Genomic DNA, 21,973 nt, shown 5'->3' on the forward strand with positions numbered 1-21,973 from the left:
CGAGAGCGAATAATAGAAAGGCGTTTAATTCGCCAAAATTCACCCATTTAGAGTTCGGAAATCGGTTAAAAAAATATATGGTCTTTTTTCTGCAACATCAAGGTATATATTGACGCTTACATAGGTCTGGTGATAATGTTCTCCTTTAAGACATGTTATGTTACATTCATTAATGTATGCATAACACTTAAGTGGTAACACCTTTTTGTGTTCCCAGTGAACATGGCAAAGTCCATCAAGGCATGCTTGGAAGTGTTTGGTGTGGAAGAACTAAAAGAAGTCCAATAGGACAAATTTCACCACAGCGAGTGTCTCTGTGACGATCGTTGGGACTTTAACTTTAACTTAACATGGTCAACTGTGTTTTAGCTGTCATGGGTCCGCCACATGTGCGTTAATCATCATCACTGACTGCAGGAGTCGGCGTGACGCTGCCTCCAACAGGATAAGGACTTAAGTGCCACATAAATAAAATTAAAATAAACAGTAGAAGGCGCACAAGCGTAGATTTCGCCGCAGTCATGTGTCGACTTCGCCATAGTGACAGATGCTGGTGTACCGCGTGGAGACAAAGGTAGACCTTGGGTGTCAAAGAGGCTGGAAGGCCTAACCAAATGCATTGTGGGTAAAGCCGGACCTTCTGATCCGCATCCTTCTGAACGTGTGTGCAGGCGACCTTAGACCCAGTCATCCCTTTTGTGTCTGCAGGGGATAATCCTGCTGGAGGATAAGTCCTCAATGACAAGACAGCCCACTCTTAATTATTACTTCAGCAAGGCAACCAAACACTGACTGACATCTACTTTGTTTTATTTTTTGGATTATTTTATAGAAGTTAATCATCTATTTCATGGCTGTCATCATTATCATTAAATAATATCTATGTATATCAATCATTGGCACAATACATAAAAATACTCAAAACAAATGTAATTTACTTGTATATTTTTTAATGACTGCATATTAATATGTGTATTAGGGGAGGGGTTAAGGGGGGGGGAGTATATTTATAGCTAGAATTTACTGAAATTCAAGTTTCTTTATATATATATAAATATATTTATATACATACACACACACACACACACACACACACACACACACACACACACACACACACACACACACACACACACACACACACACACACAGGTATATAAATAAAATGAATACTTGACTTTCAGTGAATTCCAGCTATATATATATATATATATATATATATATATATATATATATATATATATATATACATATATACATATAAAAAAAAAAAAATACTTGAATTTCAGTGTTCATTTATTTACACATTTACACACACACACACTCCTCTACTCATTGTTGTATTTGAAAGTGCAATGCTTTGCAGCCAGTAGCACAGCCTTTGAAGGAGCATACGTATGTATGGGCAGTGTAATATTCTGGGTTGGAGTCAATAACCAGGCGAGGTGATGAAGTTACGTCTCTTTACTTCATACTTCAGAACCGACTCCCACACTTGCCGTCAGGGTGCGCAATACAACGTAAACCGTTGGCCAACCAAAAAGTAACCACAGAACACTATACCCAACATTCACCAGGAGATGGCAACAAACAACTTAGATCACTCTATTACAGGCAGCATCTGTGAAATTTAACTTGCAGGAAAGGAGTGAGTTTAGGGTTGAATTGTCCATCCTCGTTCTATTCTCTGTCACTCGTCGTCTCCTTGACTGTCTCTTCTTCATCTCCTTCTTGTTCTTGTTGTGTGTGCAGTTGTACACTCTCCAAAAACCGTAGATGTTAGAACGTGACTGGGCCGGCACGCTATTTATATGGAGGAAAAGGGGACGTGACGACAGGCTGTCCTCACTCAGGTCCGCACGGACCTGAAGGGGGCGTGCCTTAAGTCCGGCTGGAAATCGGGAGAAATTCGGGAGAATGGTTGTCCCGGCAGGTTTTCGGGAGAGGCACTGAAATTCGGGAGTCTCCCGGAAGATTCGGGAGGGTTGGCAAGTATGGTTACTTCAAACCAGTAACTAGTTACAGTTACTATTTACTTTATATCAAAAGTAACTCAGTTACTAACTCAGTTACTTGCACCAAAAAATAATGCGTTACTGTGAAATGTAACTAGTTACTTATTTTTTTTTATTTTTATTAAGGCTCCCATTAATGCCCTTTTTGCCTTCCGTTCAGTACTGTTATTGCACTGGAGAATAATACAATCTGTTGATCAACTTGACATGCATTTGCATCACTGATCTCAGAAAGCAATGTGGTCTACATACAACACACAAAGACATAGATATGTTTCAAAGGGTCAATTTATTTCAGGCCAGAAGAAATTGACAAAACTATTTTAAATAGCTGCAACATAACATACATAAGTATCAAACAGCATAATAACAGCATAGCTGTAAAGCTGGCTTCACCCAAGGAAGGCACACATGACATACACAAAGCCTAACGAGGCATTTTTTTTTCTCTCAAGGAATTCGGAAATAAAATCATGTATTCAGGAGATCAACACTGTACTGAAGCCCAGAACACTCTACACATTTCCCCAGTTTTAATTTAGAGATAAGGAAAGATTGCCCTGGCCCACTAGGATCCCTTTTTATGTTTGTGAACTTTATAGTCTATACATTTAGAGTGATGTGATAATCAAACACTCTAGAAGTCTAGAATGAAAGAGTATATAAGAGAATTGACAGAGTGTGTACCTCCAATGATGAATGATGAGCAGAGGCAGAGTTTGGAGGGTTTTCTTTAGCTTGCTTTCCATGTTTATGTACTCACTGTCCAGGTACTTGGAACATGTTTTCCGTGCCATTTGCTGCTTGACGCCGGTATCATGCTAATTAGCTGCCTGAAAGCAGGTGACTCCACTGTAGAAATAGCCTGCATGTCTTCTAGCACATACAATCCAATCCAATTTATTTATATAGCACATTTAAACAACAAAAATGTTTCCAAAGTGCTGCACAACACTATTAAAAACAATATTACACTGCAATGGCTCTATCAATGTTGTCCTGACTAGCAGTCCCTCCGTTAAAATCCTTAAGTGGAGCTAAAGTGGCATCGGAGTCTGTGTCTCTCTTTACTAGCTTCGTCGAAGCATGTTGCTTTTGTAGCTGTTTCAGCAGATTTGAATGGCTGCTGCTGCTCACTGCTCCCCTCACCTCCCAGGGTGTGATCAAGGGTGATGGGTCAATTGCAGAGAATAATTTCGCCACACCTAGTGTGTGTGTGACAATCATTGGCACTTGAACTTTAAGTAGATGGGATCTTTGCTCCAAGACACAACTTACATTTAACTAAAATGTTCTTTGTGCTCGACAAAAGACAAGTAGTGAGAATGTCTCGATGTTAAGAAACTCGACTTCTGGCTTCGCCATGATGTCTTGTTAGTTGTTATGAGAGTAGCGTGTGTGTGTGTGGCCCTTTAAGATATGACAGCATGTGAGGTCAGTGATGTCAGTGAGTGAGTGGGTGAGAGAGGTGAGGGAGCGGCAACAGTGAGTGCGTGCAGGTGCTCTAGCTTGGTGGATGGCTGCGTGCAAGACACCAATAAAGTCACAAAGTTGCAACAAACCGCCGGCCTCGTCATTCACCTTCGAGTCCGGAGCTGTAAAGACCCACTGCCGGGTAAAGTGAAGGTTGTTAGCCCCGAAGTACATAGGCCCTGGAGGAACGTCTCCCCTGCGCTCCTCGACTACGGTCTGCAAATATTAGCTCATTTGGAATTAGATGCCTGCAACATGTTTGGGGTAGGTTAGGTTGCTATCAACATGTTTCAGTCATCATACAAGTTTATCACCTGAGAAATGGACATTGTAACAGTGTAGGTCTCACTTCGTAGGATATGTACAGCGAGCAGTGAACATAGTGAGCTCAGAAAGCATAAGAACAAGTGTATACATTTGATTATTTGCAGTCCGGGGAGGTGGGATGTGGTGGGAGCAGGGGGTTAGGCTAGGGTTGTAGTTGCCTGGAGGTGTTCTTTTAGTGCGGTTTTGGAGGAGGATAGAGATGCCCTTTCTTTTATACCTGTTGGGAGTGCATTCCATATTGATGTGGCATAGAAGGAGAATGAGTTAAGACCTTTGTTAGATCATCAAATACTTATTTGGAACATCCCACAAGTGAACAGGGTAATTGGGAACAGGTGGGTGCCATGATTGGGTATAAAAGGAGCTTCCATGAAATGCTCAGTCATTCACAAACAAGGATGGAGCGAGGGTCACCACTTTCTGAACAAATGCGTGAGCAAATTGTCTTAACAGTTTAAGAACATTTCTCAACAAGCTATTGCAAGGAATTTAGGGATTTCAAAAGTGTTCTGACGAGTCCACATTTCAAATAGTTTTTGGAAACTGTGGATGTCGTGTCCTCCGGACCAAAGAGAAAATAATCATCTGAACTGTTCTCGGCGCCAAGTTCAAAAGCCAGCATCTGTGATGGTATGGGGGTGTATTAGTGGCCAAGGCATGGGTAACTTACACCTCTGTGAAGGCACCATTAATGCTGAAAGGTACATACAAGTTTTGAAGCAATATATGTTGCCATCCAAACAACGTCTTTTTCATGGACGCCCCTGCACCAAGCCACATTCTGCACTTGTTACAACAGCGTGGCTTCGTAGTGTAAAAGTGCAGGTACTAGACTGGCATGCCTGTAGTCCAGACCTGTCTCCCATTGAAAATTTGTGGCGCATTATGAAGCGTAAAATACGACAACGGAGACCCCGGAATGTTGAACAACTTAAGCTGTATTTCAAGCAAGAATGGTAAATAATTCCACATAAAAAGCTTGAAAAATTTGTCTGCTCAGTTCCCAAACGTTTACTGAGTGTTTGTTAAAAGAAAAGGCATAACACAGTGGTAAAAATGCCCCTGTGCCAACTTTTTTGCAATGTGTTGCTGCCATTAAATTCTGATTTCGAACATTAAATATCTTGTCTTTGCGGTGTATTCAATTGAATAGAAGTTTAAAAAAATTTGCAAAATCATTGTATTCCGTCTTTATTCACACAACATGCCAACTTCACTAGTTTTGGGTTTTGTGTATATATATATATATATATATATATATATATATATATATATACACATACATACATACATACACACAGAGAGAGAGAGAGAGAGAGAGAGAGAGAGAGAGAGAAATACACACGTATAAAAAAAATCTGTAAAAATATTAAGACAATAAAAAACATTTGTTCTTCACTGAGTAATTGTAGGATTATATGTGTAGCTAGAAAAGCACTCAAGAATACAGACCACCAACAATAATAAAAAAGAGTCCTTTAAAAAAAAAAGTCCTGAATCCAGACGGTGATCTGGATCAACCCCAAAATGTAATGACTTGTTCCGTATTCCATTTGAGATTTTCTGAAAGTTTCATCAGAATGCGTCCATATCTTTGAGCTATGTTGCTGAAATAAACCGATAAACTCTTTGTCTTTGTTGGTGGAAGCAGGGCTGCTAGCATACACACGGAGAAAGGTTCAGGCCCGTAACGTAAACAAGTAAAAAAAACTAAAAAAAACTAGTTTCTTATTACATTTTGACAATTTCTGAGAGTTTTATCAACATCTGCCAATAACCTTTTGATGGTCTATAGTGTCTTGGCGTCACTATAGACAGCGATTTTAAACTTGACAAACAAGTCAATGGCGTTTTAAAATCGTGTTTTTATCATCTTTGTCTTTTAGCAAAGGTAAAACCGTTTTTGTCTTTTAACCTTTTTGAACAAGTCGTGCATGCTTTTATTTCAAGTCGCCTGGACTACTGCAATGCACTTTATGCTGGCTTTAGCCAAAAAGGTCTCTCCCAGTTGCAGTTAGTCCAGAACGCGGCAACACAACTTTTAACGGCCCAGGAAACGCCAGCATATAACCCCAATTCTTGAGAGTTTGCACTGGCTCCCTGTCCATCTTTACATGGACTGGCACCTCAGTATATCTCGGACCTCATCCAAATTTACAATCCTGCGCGCGCTCTGAGGTCTTAGAGCTAGCTCCAGCTCGTAGTGCCCAAGACCGGACTTAAAACCAGGGGAGACAGGGCCTTCTCTGTGGTCGGCCCTAAGCTCTGGAACACTCTGCCCTTCCATGTTCGAACTGCTCCCACAGTGGAGTGTTTTAAGTCTCGTCTTAAGACCCACTTATATTCTCTGGCTTTTAACACTACGTGAGTTGTGTGGTCCTCTGTTGGCCTCTGTTTATAAATTGTTATTTCTATTTACTGTTTTAATTAGTTTTACCCTTTGAAATAATTTTTAATCATATTTATTTTATATTGTTTTTATATTGGTTTTATATGTATTTATTTTTTGTTTTTATTCAGTCATTGGTGGAGCTAAGGATAATATTTGAATATTGTTTTTAATATTGTTGTGCAGCATTTTGGAAACATTTTGTTGTTTAAATGTGCTATATAAATAAAGTGGATTGGATTGATGTTGCTAACTGACCGACAGAAAACATCTGGTAATTACATATACCTTACGGCGAATGTAATAAAATCCTATTCAGACAACTTAATAACAAAAGACACCAAGAAAGTTATTCAATGATTCCAATAAATATATGTGTAAGTTTACTGCAGTTTAAAAGTCAGTAGAAGTTATTTTGGTCCCCTTGCAACTCTAAAAAAGTTTGACAATTTATGCAATATTTCAAGAGGGTCTGTTTCCTCTTACTCCCTTCGCTTTTATTGCAGCAGACAAACACACTCGATGTTCCTCTATTACAATTATGAAGATGACAGGTGCTGATAACACACACAGGTATGTACACACTAATGTTTGCTTTTGCCACATTTCCGCATGACTTATTGTTATGTTACCATAACAATAACGACCGCCTTCTTTACCAAAATACCAATCAATCATGGGTTTTTCCAAGCCTCAGTAGGATCGTACATAGTTTTTATATGATTGACACCATGGCAACAGGATCTGATAAGTCTTTGTGACACAACACAATCGGCAAAATGTGTCTTTTTTAAGTTTCAAACAAACTACATACAAACTCTAAAAGTGGAAAGAATGCAGAAAGGAGTTTCAGCATGAAATGTAACTCAACCTTAAACCCCCCACATGTTCCTGTGAAAGCTACAAGATAACCTTCTGTGATCGTAGTTCTGTGCTGTGAATGTAGCAACATGGCTAATAAACCCAAGAAGTCCTGGATCAGATTTAAGAGTTTTTTTCCTTAATCTCCATCAATGGTCATCCAATCCACGATCAGTATTTATGTCGCAACCGAGACAAGAGCGTCACAGAATGACACATCAATGTGTTCTCTTCACAATATTATCTTTCCCATCCGTCATCATTGAGTGTCGTATACTGGGCGTGTTTATGTACACAAAAGCCATTAAAGTCAGCTTTCTTCTTCTCCAAGTCTAAACGTAGTTAAGTTCTTGTACACACAGAAAATAATCAAGGAAGGTCCAGCAGCAGCTGATAGCGCCTTCGGCCTTCTCAAAAGTGTTTACATAAGGCGTCCGCTGCCCTATCTGGATGCCACTAATGTGTTCCCTGGCCAGCTGAGAGATTCGGAAAGCTGAACGATTTTAAGTGTACACGAGTAGCCTCAAAGACCTCCCCTCCCGCCAGTCGGAGCGCTCCGAAAGCCACATTACAACTTCCATCGGTTCCCTCGTAAACGGCATGTGGCTAAATGGGAACAGACATAGGCTAATAACCAGCTTCAAGAAGTGGATGTAATGGCGGACATCTTTTCAATGATGAACTTTGCAATTTCAAACTTCAGATTCTGATAAGGTTGTAAAGGGATCCAGGAATGGTCTTCATGGTGATTTGTGCGTCTAGTATGTTTATATTACAATTGTGAGCGTCAGAATACAGAAGTGGCAACGGAAAGCAAATGTTCTTCGTATGACCGAGACAAGCTTTGTAATGTATCTTACAATGTTTATGTACAAATATCTCAACTTTGCTGGTCCAAAAACAACACAGTTGTACATCGTTCTTGAGTAATTACGTTTGTCTGTCAGTCGTCTTATCAAACACTTACAACAAACAAATGACAGAATGTTCCGATGATGAGCTAATTCCCCATCTTTGCTTTGACTGTAGGAACTGTAGGAATAGATCCCGACAACTTCACTGCAACAACTGAGGGAGGATCCGCTGATGACAGTTTCTCAAGCCTCGGTCAATTTAGCAGCAACACAACGCTCTCACCGTCACCAAGTTATACACCAATGACAGCCGTGAGTGATGCTACGGCATCTTACGCTGACAGAGAGACCACCATCTCTGAGCCAAGCAGCCCTGTCTTGATGTCAACAACCCAAGATGGCAACACGAGGGAGACTGGCACGACCACGCGCCCTCCCGACCCGACAGATGGCAGCGGCTATCCCCCCGCAACTACAGACCAACACTTCACAACCTCTCCGACTGACGACAGCACAATATCAATGACAATGAACGACAAAACAACCTTAATCCCAACAACGGGACCAACCATTAATGACATGAGCTCAATGACAACTGGTGTCACAACGTTAACAACAATGGGGCCAACGGATGCGACATTGACGACAATCGACCCGACCACTGCCAACGACACAAGCTTCAGCCCAACACCTGCCCTGACAGTCAATGACAGTGCAACCACTGATGACAAAACCTCCATGACAACGAACGACAGCGCAACACTAATCCCAACACCGGGACCAACCATCAGTGACATTAGCTCAATGAGGACAACTGGTGTCACAATGTTAACGGGTCCAACGGACGTGACAATCTCTATGACGACAATCGATCAGACCACCAACGACACAAGCTTCAGGCCAACAACACCTGCCCTGACAGTCAATGACAGTGCAACCACTGACGACATAACCTCCATGACAACGAACGACAGCGCAACACTAATCCCAACGGGACCAACCATCAGTCCCATTAGCTCAATGACAACAACTGGTGTCACAATGGTAACGACAACGGGTCCAACGGACATGACAATCTCTATGACGACAATCGATCAGACCGCCAACGGCACAAGCTTCAGCCCAACAACACCTGCCCTGACAGTCAACGACAGTGCAACCACTGATGACACAACCTCCATGACAACGAACGACGACGCCACCTTAATCCCGACAACGGGACCAACCATCAATGACATGAGCTCAATGACGACAGCTGGCGTCACAACGTTAACGACAACAGGTCCGACGAACATGACAGTCTCGATAACGTCAATTGAAACGACCGCAGACAACACAAGTTTCAGCCCTACAACACCTGCCCTGACAGTCAACGACACGACCTCAACGACCGCAGCAGAGATGAACAATTCCGCTACAACCGCCGCATGGACAAACAACACTGACTCCATGACGACCGTCAATGAGGAGGACACGGCAACAACCTGGATGACAACCGCCACTCCAGCCGACAACTACACAACAACCACCGAGATCTTCAATGCAACTACGCTAACAACTATCCTTACCCCGACAATTCCTCCGGAGATTTCCGTTAGTGTCAGCGCAGCAACACAATTGACCACAGTCTCATCTGGACCCCCTTCAATGACAGAAGGTACGACTTTTTAAAGTTAAGTTTGTGTTGTCTTTGGACTGACATGTTCTTGAATGACCCAGTGACTAGTCAAACGGGAACCACCAGCTATGAAGCCTCAAGTCACATGACCTCGACCTCACCCAACACAACTATCATTGGAACCTCGCCACTGCCCACACAGGGTCCAGTTTTGGGTTTGTACCTTTTGGCTTAATTTGAGGACTTTTCCAGAAACTATTTAGTCACCTGTTAGTTAGCATGCACATTTTCTTGACGTTTTAAAGCTGCTTTGATGTATTTCCTTCTCAAAAAAGAGCTTCCTGATGACTTGAATGCATCATCATCTTTTTCCCTAGTTTGTCCCGCTGAGCCGTGTCCTCTTGAAAGCGTCTGCCTCAACGGCACCTGCCAGTGTCTCTCCGGAAGCTTCCTGGTGGACGGCCGCTGCACACGTGGTAAACATCAAAAACGTCCGTCATTAAGCCAGTGAGCTTTTTGTCTTAACTGTCTTCTTCGTCGTCACGCTCAGGTCAAGTGTTTGCTGGACAGCTCCACCTGAGCTCCTTGGACTTCAACAGCGATATGTTGAACAGGTCCTCCAAAGCCTTCCAGAACACGGCGGGGAACATCGCCACAGCGGTTAGCTTCCTCGTCACAAAAGATAGCAGCAGTTTTGGTGTTTTTACTTAACATTTTCATTTGCAGCTCGCTGGCGCCTTCTCCGATCAACCGGCGTACATCCGCTCAGATGTGGTGCAGCTTGCGTAAGTTTGCCCTGCACGCCCCCAAAATACCTCACCTTGTGTCGTGAAAGCATGTCACAATTCTGATTGTGTTCCCTGCAGACCAGGAAGTGTGATTGCAACGGTAAACAACATATTTGCCAACATGGCCGCCTCTCAAGAGTCAGTGGAGCAGACCATTAAAGAGGTCATCGCCAGCAGCTCTCAAGGCCTACTGATAAACGCTACATTTAGCAGTAAGCTAGCTTGCACTAAAAGCAGCAACTATAGCTTATCTTGGCTTTTCGCTCACGTCCTGTTTCTATTGACCCACTTTAGGCACAGACTTGTGTGGTCAGGCGCCATTTCCTTGTGACACCGTCACCGCTGTGTGCACCAGCGCCAACGGATTGGTAATTTGCTCCTGTAAACAAGGCTATGTCTCAACAGTCTACTCCAACACCAGCTGCAAAGGTAAACTGTTTGTCTTGCAACAATCATAATTGACTTTATTATAAAAACTCACCCAATAATCACAATTTGAATCCTCATCTTTCATAGATATCTACTTCCTGTGTAATTGTTGTCAATAAGGTGCATCATTCACTAAAATTTTTTACAGAAAATGCAGAAAATGATTTTCGCATTGTAATTTTAAAGCGAGGAAAGAAATGCAGCATGTTTAACAAAATATATTTTTTCCCGTTGAAACCCTTTTTATTACATTTATTAAGACCTATAATAAAATATAATATCTTTGAAGCACTGTTTGGCAGTAACAAGTAATACATTGTATACTAATATATAGTGTATCTAATAATAATGTAGAAGTTACATAAGTTGAAAATGTTGAGTGCTGGCTCTTGAAAGTTAAATATCCCTTGTAGTGAACACAAATATCCATCCATTTTCTACCGCTTATTCCCTTTGGGGTCGCGGGGGGCGCTGGAGCCTATCTCAGCTACAATCGGGCGGAAGGCGGGGTACACCCTGGACAAGTCGCCACCTCATCGCAGGGCCAACACAGATAGACAGACAACTTTCACACTCACATCCACACAAATACAATAAATAAATATAGGAAAAGAAAAAAAACTCATTTTCATTTTAAAGGCTGTAGAATAGATAATTTATATGAAAATCTACATACAAATATATATATATATCTACATAAAAAAAAAAAAATATATACACACACATATATATATATATATATATATATCTTAAACAATGTCACTTAAATATGTGTGGTTAGTTAAAAAATAGTGTGAATAAAGTACATTTAAAAAATTGTAAAATAAAAAAATACCGTACCATATAAAAAAAAATTTAAAATGCGACTATTATACTAAAAAATAGTATACATAATTAAAAGTTAAGTACATTTTTTAAATTTGAATGAAGAAAAATACATTTGAGAAAATTAAATCTTAAAAATATATCGTTTTTTTAAATACCACTTGAATATTGAATGTTTTCTGGGGTTAATAAAAACATTAGTAAATATGTAAATACAATTACAAATTGTAAAATAAAAAACATGGAAAAACTAACTATAAAAAATAAAAATATACTTTAAAAGTTTATAAATATGGAATGTTACTGTGGTTGAGAATAGTATAAGTACTGTATAATTAAAGTAAATTAAAAACAAAATGTTATAAAAGTACATTAAAAAACTTTATAAAAAAACTTTAAAAAATATTGATAAATTTTAGGTAATACAAATTTAGTATGGATATAATATGAATAGAAAATACATGTTTAACATTTTAAAATGTAATATTTAATCTTTAGGGTGAATTGTGAATTGTGAAATAAAGTTGAATGTGAGATAATTAAGTTTGTCAGGGTCAAAGGGCAGATTAATAGGTAGCTGTTGAAAACTAATGAGGAATAATAAACCAACCTGAATAATAGTAATTGAAGTGTTATTTCATGCTGCTTTTTATGAGTAAAGGAAAGAATAAACTTTTTTTTAAACTCCACTCTGATGACATACAGATTCACGAGGGTTGTTTAATCTGTGTGACGAGACTTTGAAGCCTCTAAATTATAAGATAACTAAGGTCTGTACACGATGCGCAATGAAACACTGTAGCGTGACAGCCAGAGTACACGGGGAGCGAGCAATAGAGAGCTCTTTAGCGCTGAATCTACGTTTATTATGGTTGCCACGGAGACAAGTGGGCGCAGCATAAACATTCCTGATTCTCTAAAAGCTGCCATAGAAAAGACTTCACACCGTGTGTGCAAATCATCGTCTTTGAGGAGCAAGTATACACTCTATTGGTATTATTCATACTATTGTGTACACTTTGTTGGTATTATTCATACTACTGTGTACACTTTGTTGGTATTATTCATACTACTGTGTTCACTTTGTTGGTATTGTTCCTACTATTGTCTCTGCAGCATGTCCAAGTGGACAACATGGGGTGGACAATATCTGTAAGACGTGAGTGGCACATTTTTAAGTTTGCATGGATTGTGCAACCACTAGCGCCCTCCTGTGGACATTCACTGACACTATTTTGTCTTTCAGATGTGCGTTTGGCTACGGAGGCCTTAACTGTAGGGACTGTGAGTTACTTTATGTTTTGACTCTTTCTCAATCTAAAAGTTGTGAGCTTCAAGAGTCAAAAACTGTTTTTTCAGCATCTCTCCTGGCTGTGGTGGTGGTCTCCTGCGTCCTGGGAGGGATTTTACTCATCCTGATCTCAGCTTTGCTCGCATATTGCTGCTGGTGAGCACATTGAAACTTAAGTCACAGCGTACAAAAGATCGAATTTATGCTCATTAAGTGTTTTCATTTGGAATATCTTTAACTTTTTCAAATGAATGTACTTTTTAGTGTATCTAGTTGAGTGTCACGCATTGTAAATACATAAAATCTTAATTGAAAAGCTTGAGAACAACGCCGTAAAACTACAGTATTACAAATTATATATTATGCGGGATAATGATAAAAATTTAACATTTAATAATATATATTTTTTTAATATAATAATTATTTTCGATCATTCTTTTTGATTTATTATAGATAAATATATTTTTAATGTAATACAATGTACAATAACAAAATATTCAAAATACAGTATTGCTAGTGTTCCAGATACTTTACAGAATTTGAAATTAAATATGATTTTGTTTTAAATTTTCAAAAAAAAAATGTTAAGCGTAATTCTTTTATTTAAATTCAGTATTAAAATTTAATTTTTCAAATATTTGTATTTAGATTGAAAATATATCTCTAATGTAATTTAATCAATTTAATAACACATTTATAATACAGTATCGCAATTGTCCCAGAAACTCTACTGTATTAGAGATTAAATATGATTGTGTTGAAAAAATGTTATATGAAAAATGTAACGTGTAATATATATTAATTTTTTTTTTTACAATATTAAAATATTTTCCAGGATTTTTATTAAGATTGGAAATATATGTTCAAAGTAATAATGTTTAATGCAACAAAAAATATTTTAAATATAGTATCGCAAATGATCCAGAAATTTCACAGTATCACAACTTGCATAAATAATGATTTCTTTAAATTATATTTTAAATTGAGGTTTTAGAGTATTGAAATGCTATTTAATCCTTTTTATCTATTGTTTACATAAGTTATCATATATTAAAATGTTTTTTTATATTTTAAATGTCTTGATTACAACAACAAACCAATGAACAATTTAATATGCAGTATGAAAGCAACAATTCTGTATTAAAAGTATGTACAGTAAAAAAAATGTAAAGCTGTACTATCTCCGTGCGTCCACCAGGCGGAGGTGCCAAGGCGACCCTGGCAGCAGTAGTAGTCCGTACCCGACAGGCGAGCTGGCCAAGCCGTGGCCCTCTGACATCACGCCCATCCCCCGCGCCACCGCCACAAGCACGTGGGACACGGCGTCCATGGAGATGACCGAGGGAGGCAGCACTCGTGTCTTGGTGGACGGAAAGAATCATACCAACGGCGTGGTGAGCGCCACTCTTGGAACATCAATTAACCAATCCATACGTCCTCTTTAGAGATGGTCGATATGAATTATTTGATTATCAAGGCTTGAGTGGAATATTAATGACATTATGTTGTATAGATGTGGCATCTTGCGAGAAATCACAACTCCAGCTCGTTAGATTTCTTTAACGCAAGCGAACAAGGGTAATCACAGAAAGAAGCAGTGTTATTGCAGCTGGAACGAAATATGTCACCACACTCCCTTTTGTTGCAAATGTTGATAGGAAATCAGAGAAGGCGTTTGTGGAAGAGGGCTGTATGCCCTTCTAAACAAGTCGCGCACATACAGGAAATAATGTCCCACACGCAAAAGTTTGCAGGGGGAGGAGGTGCAAACCACTATGAGCACAATCCAGGTTTTAGAGTCTGAACTCCAAACTGGCAAAATGCGAGTTAGCGCATCCGTTTGTTTATCCAACTAGTGAAACATATTTCTCAACAAATATTAAAATATTTCATTTATTCATTGTAGACAAGTGTATTTAAAATAGGGGTGCCCCTATCCGATATTGAAACCCATATCAGTCCGATATCAGCGAAAATCACAAGTATCGTATGATATAAGCTTGCATGTAAAATGTCCGATACAAACAGATCTGCAGCGTGTTAACTTCTGCCCGATATTGATATCGGATATCAGTCTGATTTACTGAAAAAAGTATCGGATGATATCGGGTTGCATGTAAAATGTCCAATGCAAGCAGACCTACATTGTGTTTACTTGCACCTGATATCAGTCCGATTTCAGCAAAAAAACAAGTATCGGATGATATCAACTTGCATATAAAATGTCCGATACAAACAGATCTGCAGCGTGTTTACTTGTGCACAATACTGATATCGGTCTGATATCAGCAAAATATTTGGTATTGGATGATATCGCCTTGCATGTAAAATGTCCTATACAAGCAGACCTGCAGCGTGTTTACTTGTGCCTGATTTTTATCGGATATCCGTCTGATTTACTGAAAAAAGTATCGGATGATTTCGGCTTGCATGTAAAATGTCCAATGCAAGCAGACCTACATCGTGTTTACTTGCACCTGATATCAGTCCGATTTCAGCAAAAACACAAGTATCGGATGATATAAGCTTGCATGTAAAATGTCCGATACAAACAGATCTGCAGCGTGTTTACTTGTACACGCTGCTGATATCGGTCTGATATTGGCAAAACATTTGGTATTGGATGATATCGCCTTGCATGTAAAATGTCCTATACAAGCAGACCTGCAGCGTGTTTACTTGTGCCTGATATTGATATCGGATATCAGTCTGATTTACTGAAAAAAGTATCGGATGATATCGGCTCGCATGTAAAATGACCTACATCGTGTTTACTTGCACCTGATATCAGTCCGATTTCAGCAAAAAAACAAGTATCGGATGATATAAGCTTACATGTAAAATGTCCGATACAAACAGATCTGCAGCGTGTTTACTTGTACACACTACTGATATCGGTCTGATATTGGCAAAACATTTGGTATTGGATAATATCGCCTTGCATGTAAAATGTCCTATACAAGCAGACCAACGTGTTTACTTGCGCCTGATATCAGTCCGATTTCATCAAAAAAACAGGTATTGGATGATATCGGCTTGCATGTAAAGTGTCCGATAAGATAATTCAATTAATTTTAATACAACAAATAATTTATAATACAATATTAAGTGTTTCAGAAATTCTACTGTATTAGAAATTAAATATGATTTTGTTTAAAATTTTTATATGAAAAATGTAACATGTAAAATTATTCCAAAAAAATGTTTACAATATTAAAATATAATTTTCTAGGATTTTTATTAAGATTGAAAATATATGTTCAAAGTAATAATGTTGAATGCAACAAAAAATATTTAAAATACAGTATTGCAAGCGTTCCAGAAATGTAAAATGTTCGATAGAAGAAAACTTGCAGCGTGTTTACTTACTGTATGCCTGATAAGGACAGCGGATATAGGTCCGATATCAGCAAAAAAACAAGTATCGAATGATATCAGTTTGCTTGTAAAATGTCCGATAAAAGCAGACCTAAGGCGTGCTTACTTGTGCTTGACATTGATATCAGATATCAGTACGATTTGCAAAAAAACAAGTATTGGATGATATCGGCTTGCATGTAAAATGTCCGATACAAGCAGACCAACAGTGTGTGTACTTGCGCCTGATATCGGTCCAATTTCAGCACACACAAAAAAGTGCCGGATGATATCGGCTTGCATGTAAAATGTCAGATACAAGCAGACCTTGCAGCGTGTTTACTTGTGCCCCATATTGATATCAGATTTCAGTCCAATATCAGCAAAAAACAAGTATCGGATGATATCGGCTTGCATGTAAAATGTCCGATACAAGCAGACCTAAGGCATGTTTACTGATATTGGTCCGATTTCAGCAAAAAGACAAGTATCGGATGATATCGGCTTGCATGTAAAATGTTCAATAGAAGAAAACCTGCAGCGTGTTCACTTGTGCCCGATATTTATTGCAGATATAGGTCTGATATCAGCAAATAAAGCAAGTATCGGATGACATTGGCTTGCATGGAAAATGCCCGATGCTAGCAGAACTGCGACATGTTAACCTGTCCCCGATATCAATGACTGATAAACAAAAAAAACTACTACCAGATGATATGGGCTTGCATGTCAAATGTGCGATACAAGCAGTCCTGCAGAGTGTTTACTTGTGCAAAGCTGGACAGCCACTTAACATCTAAATGTCCTCCAATAAGCACAAAATTCCTTCTATTTCAGTCAAGTCATTTACAAAAGGTAAACATGCTATGTTATAGGCTACTAGGAACCTGCAGCTACACAACAGCTAAGCACACAATAGCACACAAGCTATACATACATACTAATGGAACAATATTGCAAGTGTAAAACAGAACATTTGTCAATATAAACAAGTATCAAAATAATTATAGTTTCATATTAATTCATGTTTGTGTGTGAGAAAGTATCCAGTATCAAACGTGTCGGCATTACTAAACATATTCCTTAGTTGAATTAATTATTGGGAGCACTAGGTGTCACCAAAAACCAATTAACATTCCACTTCATGTATGTATGTATGTACTATAATTCCTGCTGATTATTACAGAAGTGAAAATGTTGTATCGGGACAACTTTAAATTGTAAACATTTAGCTTTTAGCCTTACGTTCTGACTCTACTTGTTTGAACAAGGCAGTTAATGTGAAGCAAAGACTAGTAAAGCACTAAAATGAACAAAATCAAACATATGTTCCTATATTCCATCTTTAGTCCACATTGCACTCCAACATACACCACAAGATTGAGTTTGAATACAAACATTGTGTGTAAATAACTGGCTTTCTAATGTTAGAATGCTAACTTGTTAAGCTAATTTTACAGCCGTACACCTCAGTCATATAAAATGGTACTTGCCACATGCTAACTGTTAGCATGCTAATATCAACAAGCTAGCCTTCCAACATCGCATGCTAACGGTTTTAACAAATTTTGCAGCTGTAAAAATACTAGCTAGCTAGCTAGCTCTTGAGTTTGAATACAAACATGTGGGTAGCACTAGCACACCTCAGTCATATAAAATGGTACTTGCCACATGCTAACTGTTAGCATGCTAATATCAACAAGCTAGCCTTCTAACGTCGCAAGCTAACAGTTTTGACTAATTTTGCAGCCGTACACCTTTCAGCGTACTAGCTAGCTAGCTATTGAGTTTGAATACAAACATGTGGGTAGCACTAGCGAGTAGGGCTGTGAATCTTTGGGCACCATTGATTGATTGATTGAAACTTTTATTAGTAGATTGCACAGTACAGTACATATTCCGTACAAATGACCACTAAATGGTAACACCCGAATAAGTTTTTAACTTGTTTAAGTCGGGGTACAGATATATACCATCATCATAATACAGTCATCACACAAGATAATCATCAAGAGTATATGCATTTAATTATTTACATTATTTACAATCCGGGGTGTGGGATGTGGGGGGTGGGTTAGGTTTGGTTGATATCAACACTTCAGTCATCAACAATTGCATCATCAGAGAAATGGACATTGGAACAGTGTAGGACTGACTTGGTAGGATATGTACAGCAAGTAGTGGACATAGAGAGAGATCGGAAAGCATATAATAAAGAATAAGTATCTACATTTGATTATTTACAATCCGGGGAGGTAGGATGTGGAAGGGAGGGTGTTAGTTTAGGGTTGAAGTTGCCTGGAGGTGTTCTTTTAGTGCAGTTTTGAAGGAGGATAGAGATGCACTTTCTTTTACACCTGTTGGGAGTGCATTCCACATTGATGTGGCATAGAAAGAGAATGAGTTAAGACCTTTGTTAGATCGGAATCTGGGTTTAACATGGTTAGTGGAGCTCCCCCTGGTGTTGCGGTCATTTACGTTAAGGAAGTAGTTTGACATGTACTTCGGTATCAGGGAGGTGTAGCGGATTTTATAGACCAGGCTCAGTGCAAGTTGTTTTACTCTGTCCTCCACTCTAAGCCAGCCCACTTTGGAGAATTGGGTGGGAGTGAGGTGTGATCTGGGGTGGAGGTCTAGAAGTAATCTGACTAGCTTGTTCTGGGATGTTTGGAGTCTAGATTTGAGGGTTTTGGAGGTGCTAGGGTACCACGATGTGCATGTGTAATCGAAAAAGGGTTGAATGAGAGTTCCCGCTAGAATCTTCATGGTGCTTTTGTTAACCAGAGATTTTGTAGAGAAATCTCGTTCGTTGGTTGACCTTTTTGATTACCTTGGTTGCCATTTTATCACAGGAAAGATTAGCCTCTAGAATGGAACCTAGGTAGGTGACCTCATCTTTCCTGGTGATAACAACGTCACCCACTTTTATAGTGAAGTCATTGACTTTCTTAAGGTTGATGTGGGACCCAAATAGGATGGATTCTGTTTTACCCAAGTGTATGGATAGCTTGTTGTCAGCGAGCCAGGTGCAAGTTCTACAGAGTTCAGCACTGAGGATTTTCTCCACACAATTCAATTCATGATTCAAAACGATTCTGGATTCAAAATAAATACTTTAATAATGTTGGGTACCAGTGAACTACAGGTCAGATTAAAAAAATATATATAAAACAATGTTTGAGTTTTGTGAATCGAGTAAGAATCGTTACAAAAACGAATCACGATTAATTTGAAAATGAAACATTTTGAAACTCTTACTTGCTACCTAGGTAATTATTGAGTTTGAATACAAACATGTTTAATACTAGCTAGCAAGTTAGCTATTGAGTTTGAATACAAACAAGTGTGCAGTACTTGCTAGCTAAATGGCTATTGAGTTTGAATTGTGTAGAACAATCTAGCGAGTTCTTGAGTTTGAATCAAGCATGTGTGTAGCAGGTTTACTAGCTAGCAAGCTATTGAATTGAAATACAATCATGTGTAGTGCTAGCCAGCTAACTAGCTAACTAGTTTCCCGCCCACGCTCCCTGCTTTTTCCTGACTCCCCATGTGTCGCTTTAGGGGTTTCAGCTGAAGCAGGCAAGATGGAAGAAGGTAAGGTTTGTTGGCTTTTAGACTCCTGCCTCCTGCTAACTAAAATGGTGGTGGGCTCTCCCAGGTGGCTAGCTCGTCTCGTCCACTTTAAGTCTGTGTTTGTGTGTTTGTGTGTGACTAACCACAGCTTTGGCTCACCTTTTTAGTCGGGTTCATACGACCTCAACACGGACGCCATGAAGACCTTCAAGAGTAAAAACCCGTCACGCTACTCGTACCTGGTGGAAGGCCACAAGAACCCCTACTTCCTGCCGGGAGACAACAAGAAAGACTGAAGCAGCTCCCCCTTGTGGACGCCTAAAACTGTATTTTTTTATTATGTTCCAATCAAAGAGGATGGATGATGACCAGGCGCCAAATGAGGTGTTGAACAATCGTTTTGTAACGTTTCAATTGTGCTTTTCTGCAATCACCCATGACGTTTTGTGCCTCAAGTCATGTTGAATGACAAAAAAGGAGGCTGGTCCCTCGTTCTAGATGCTTCTGAAGGGATTTGTTTGTGTCAAGTTGCGCTTTTATTGACTGATAAGAGTCGTGTTGTTCGTGGATGTGCCAACTATCACTCGTCTCTCATGCCGTGTGCAGGGGTGTCCAAACCTGAGGGCCGCACACGGAAAAGTAAAGCATGCGGGGGCCATTTTGATATTTTTATTTTCAAAACCAATTCAATATATACATTTATTTTATCTTAGGCTCCCCTCAAGTTTGGTCCGAGGGACCCAGTCATTAATGCTCAAAATAAGTCTAATATAAAAATATTTTTAATTATTTAATTCAATGCTTAAATCTCTAGGTCAACTACAGGTCTGTCATTAAATTTTTTTAAAGAAAATAATGATTTATGCTCTGTTATAAACCTTGTTTTTATTGCAAAAACACAAAATGGGCTATATATATAAAACCTTTTTTATTTTTTTTAAACCCGTCACTACCTCAAAAATAATGAATCAAAATGAATGTTATGGATTATTGACATATATATATATATATATATATATATATATATATATATAAATATATGTAAATATCGAAATACATATATTTTACTCAAAAATAATGAATCAAAATGAATGTTATGAATTATTGACATATATATATATATCCATCCATCCATCCATCCATTTTCTACCGCTTATTCCCTTTGGGGTCGCGGGGGGCGCTGGAGCCTATCTCAGCTACAATCGTATATATATATATATATATATTTTTATTTTTTTTATTTTTTTTGAGGCAATAATAATGAATCAAAATTTACGTTATGCATTATTGACGGCTAATATATATATATATATATATATATATATATATATATATAGTATTTCTCCAGCAATGGTCATATGGTGAAATCAATGATGGTATTTTGAGAGGTAATCATTGAAGTCAGACATCACTGAAGGCTGAGATGGGAAACGCACGGCCCACCACTGCCTTTAAGTCATACTTTTATTTATTTTTTTAACTTTCAACACTTAAGTCACTAGCTCAACTTCAAATCTATAAGTTTTTATTTTGTTTGGTTTATTTTTAATATGGCAAACAAAATATGCAATACTTTCCCCCCCCAAAAAATATCAAGTGGAATTGTTTATTTGAAGTCATTGGGGCTTTGACTAAGTCAATAATTCATAACGCCATCCATCCATCTTCTTCCGCTTATCCGAGGTCGGGTCGCGGGGGCAGCAGCCTAAGCAGGGAAGCCCAGACTTCCCTCTCCCCAGCCACTTGGTCCAGCTCCTCCCGGGGGATCCCGAGGCGTTCCCAGGCCAGCCGGGAGACATAGTCTTCCCAACGTGTCCTGGGTCTTGCCCGTGGCCTCCTACCGGTCGGACGTGCCCTAAACACCTCCCGAGGGAGGCGTTCGGGTGGCATCTTGACCAGATGCCCGAACCACCTCATCTGGCTCGATTTTAAATTTATTTTTTAAAAGAAAATAAAACCCACTAAAGTTATTGTGTATCCAAAAGGGCCCCACTCACTCAAATATAAGTCATACATGTTTTCTCTCTCTCTCTCTCTATATATATATATATATATGTTTTTTTACTTAATGAGATATTTATGGCAAACTTAAAATATGCACTATTTCACCCCCAAAAATGTTAGTGGAATTTGCATCTTGAATAAAAATTCAATAATTCGTAACATTGATTTT

The 21,973-nt window shown here is 38.8% G+C and overlaps 1 protein-coding gene across 2 annotated transcripts in view; it reads left to right on the plus strand.

The window, feature by feature from the left end:
- LOC133620085 (uncharacterized) overlaps positions 1-21,041 on the plus strand; it is a 36,620-nt gene extending 15,579 nt beyond the window's left edge. The window contains exons 2-14 of one of the 2 annotated variants that reach the window (XM_061981299.1): positions 8,095-9,576; positions 9,639-9,752; positions 9,915-10,013; positions 10,088-10,197; positions 10,264-10,322; positions 10,404-10,537; positions 10,620-10,754; positions 12,696-12,738; positions 12,826-12,863; positions 12,939-13,026; positions 14,069-14,264; positions 19,789-19,821; positions 19,968-21,041. In XM_061981299.1, the coding sequence (XP_061837283.1) occupies positions 8,095-9,576; positions 9,639-9,752; positions 9,915-10,013; positions 10,088-10,197; positions 10,264-10,322; positions 10,404-10,537; positions 10,620-10,754; positions 12,696-12,738; positions 12,826-12,863; positions 12,939-13,026; positions 14,069-14,264; positions 19,789-19,821; positions 19,968-20,096 (2,660 nt within the window). In that variant the 3' untranslated portion in view covers positions 20,097-21,041. The remainder of the gene's footprint in view (positions 1-8,094; positions 9,577-9,638; positions 9,753-9,914; positions 10,014-10,087; positions 10,198-10,263; positions 10,323-10,403; positions 10,538-10,619; positions 10,755-12,695; positions 12,739-12,825; positions 12,864-12,938; positions 13,027-14,068; positions 14,265-19,788; positions 19,822-19,967) is intronic. The other variant, XM_061981300.1, reaches the window with a different exon arrangement.
- Positions 21,042-21,973: the final 932 nt, after the last annotated feature.

The sequence above is a fragment of the Nerophis lumbriciformis genome, linkage group LG24 (genome assembly GCF_033978685.3).
Source record: "Nerophis lumbriciformis linkage group LG24, RoL_Nlum_v2.1, whole genome shotgun sequence".
Taxonomy (NCBI): domain Eukaryota; kingdom Metazoa; phylum Chordata; class Actinopteri; order Syngnathiformes; family Syngnathidae; genus Nerophis; species Nerophis lumbriciformis.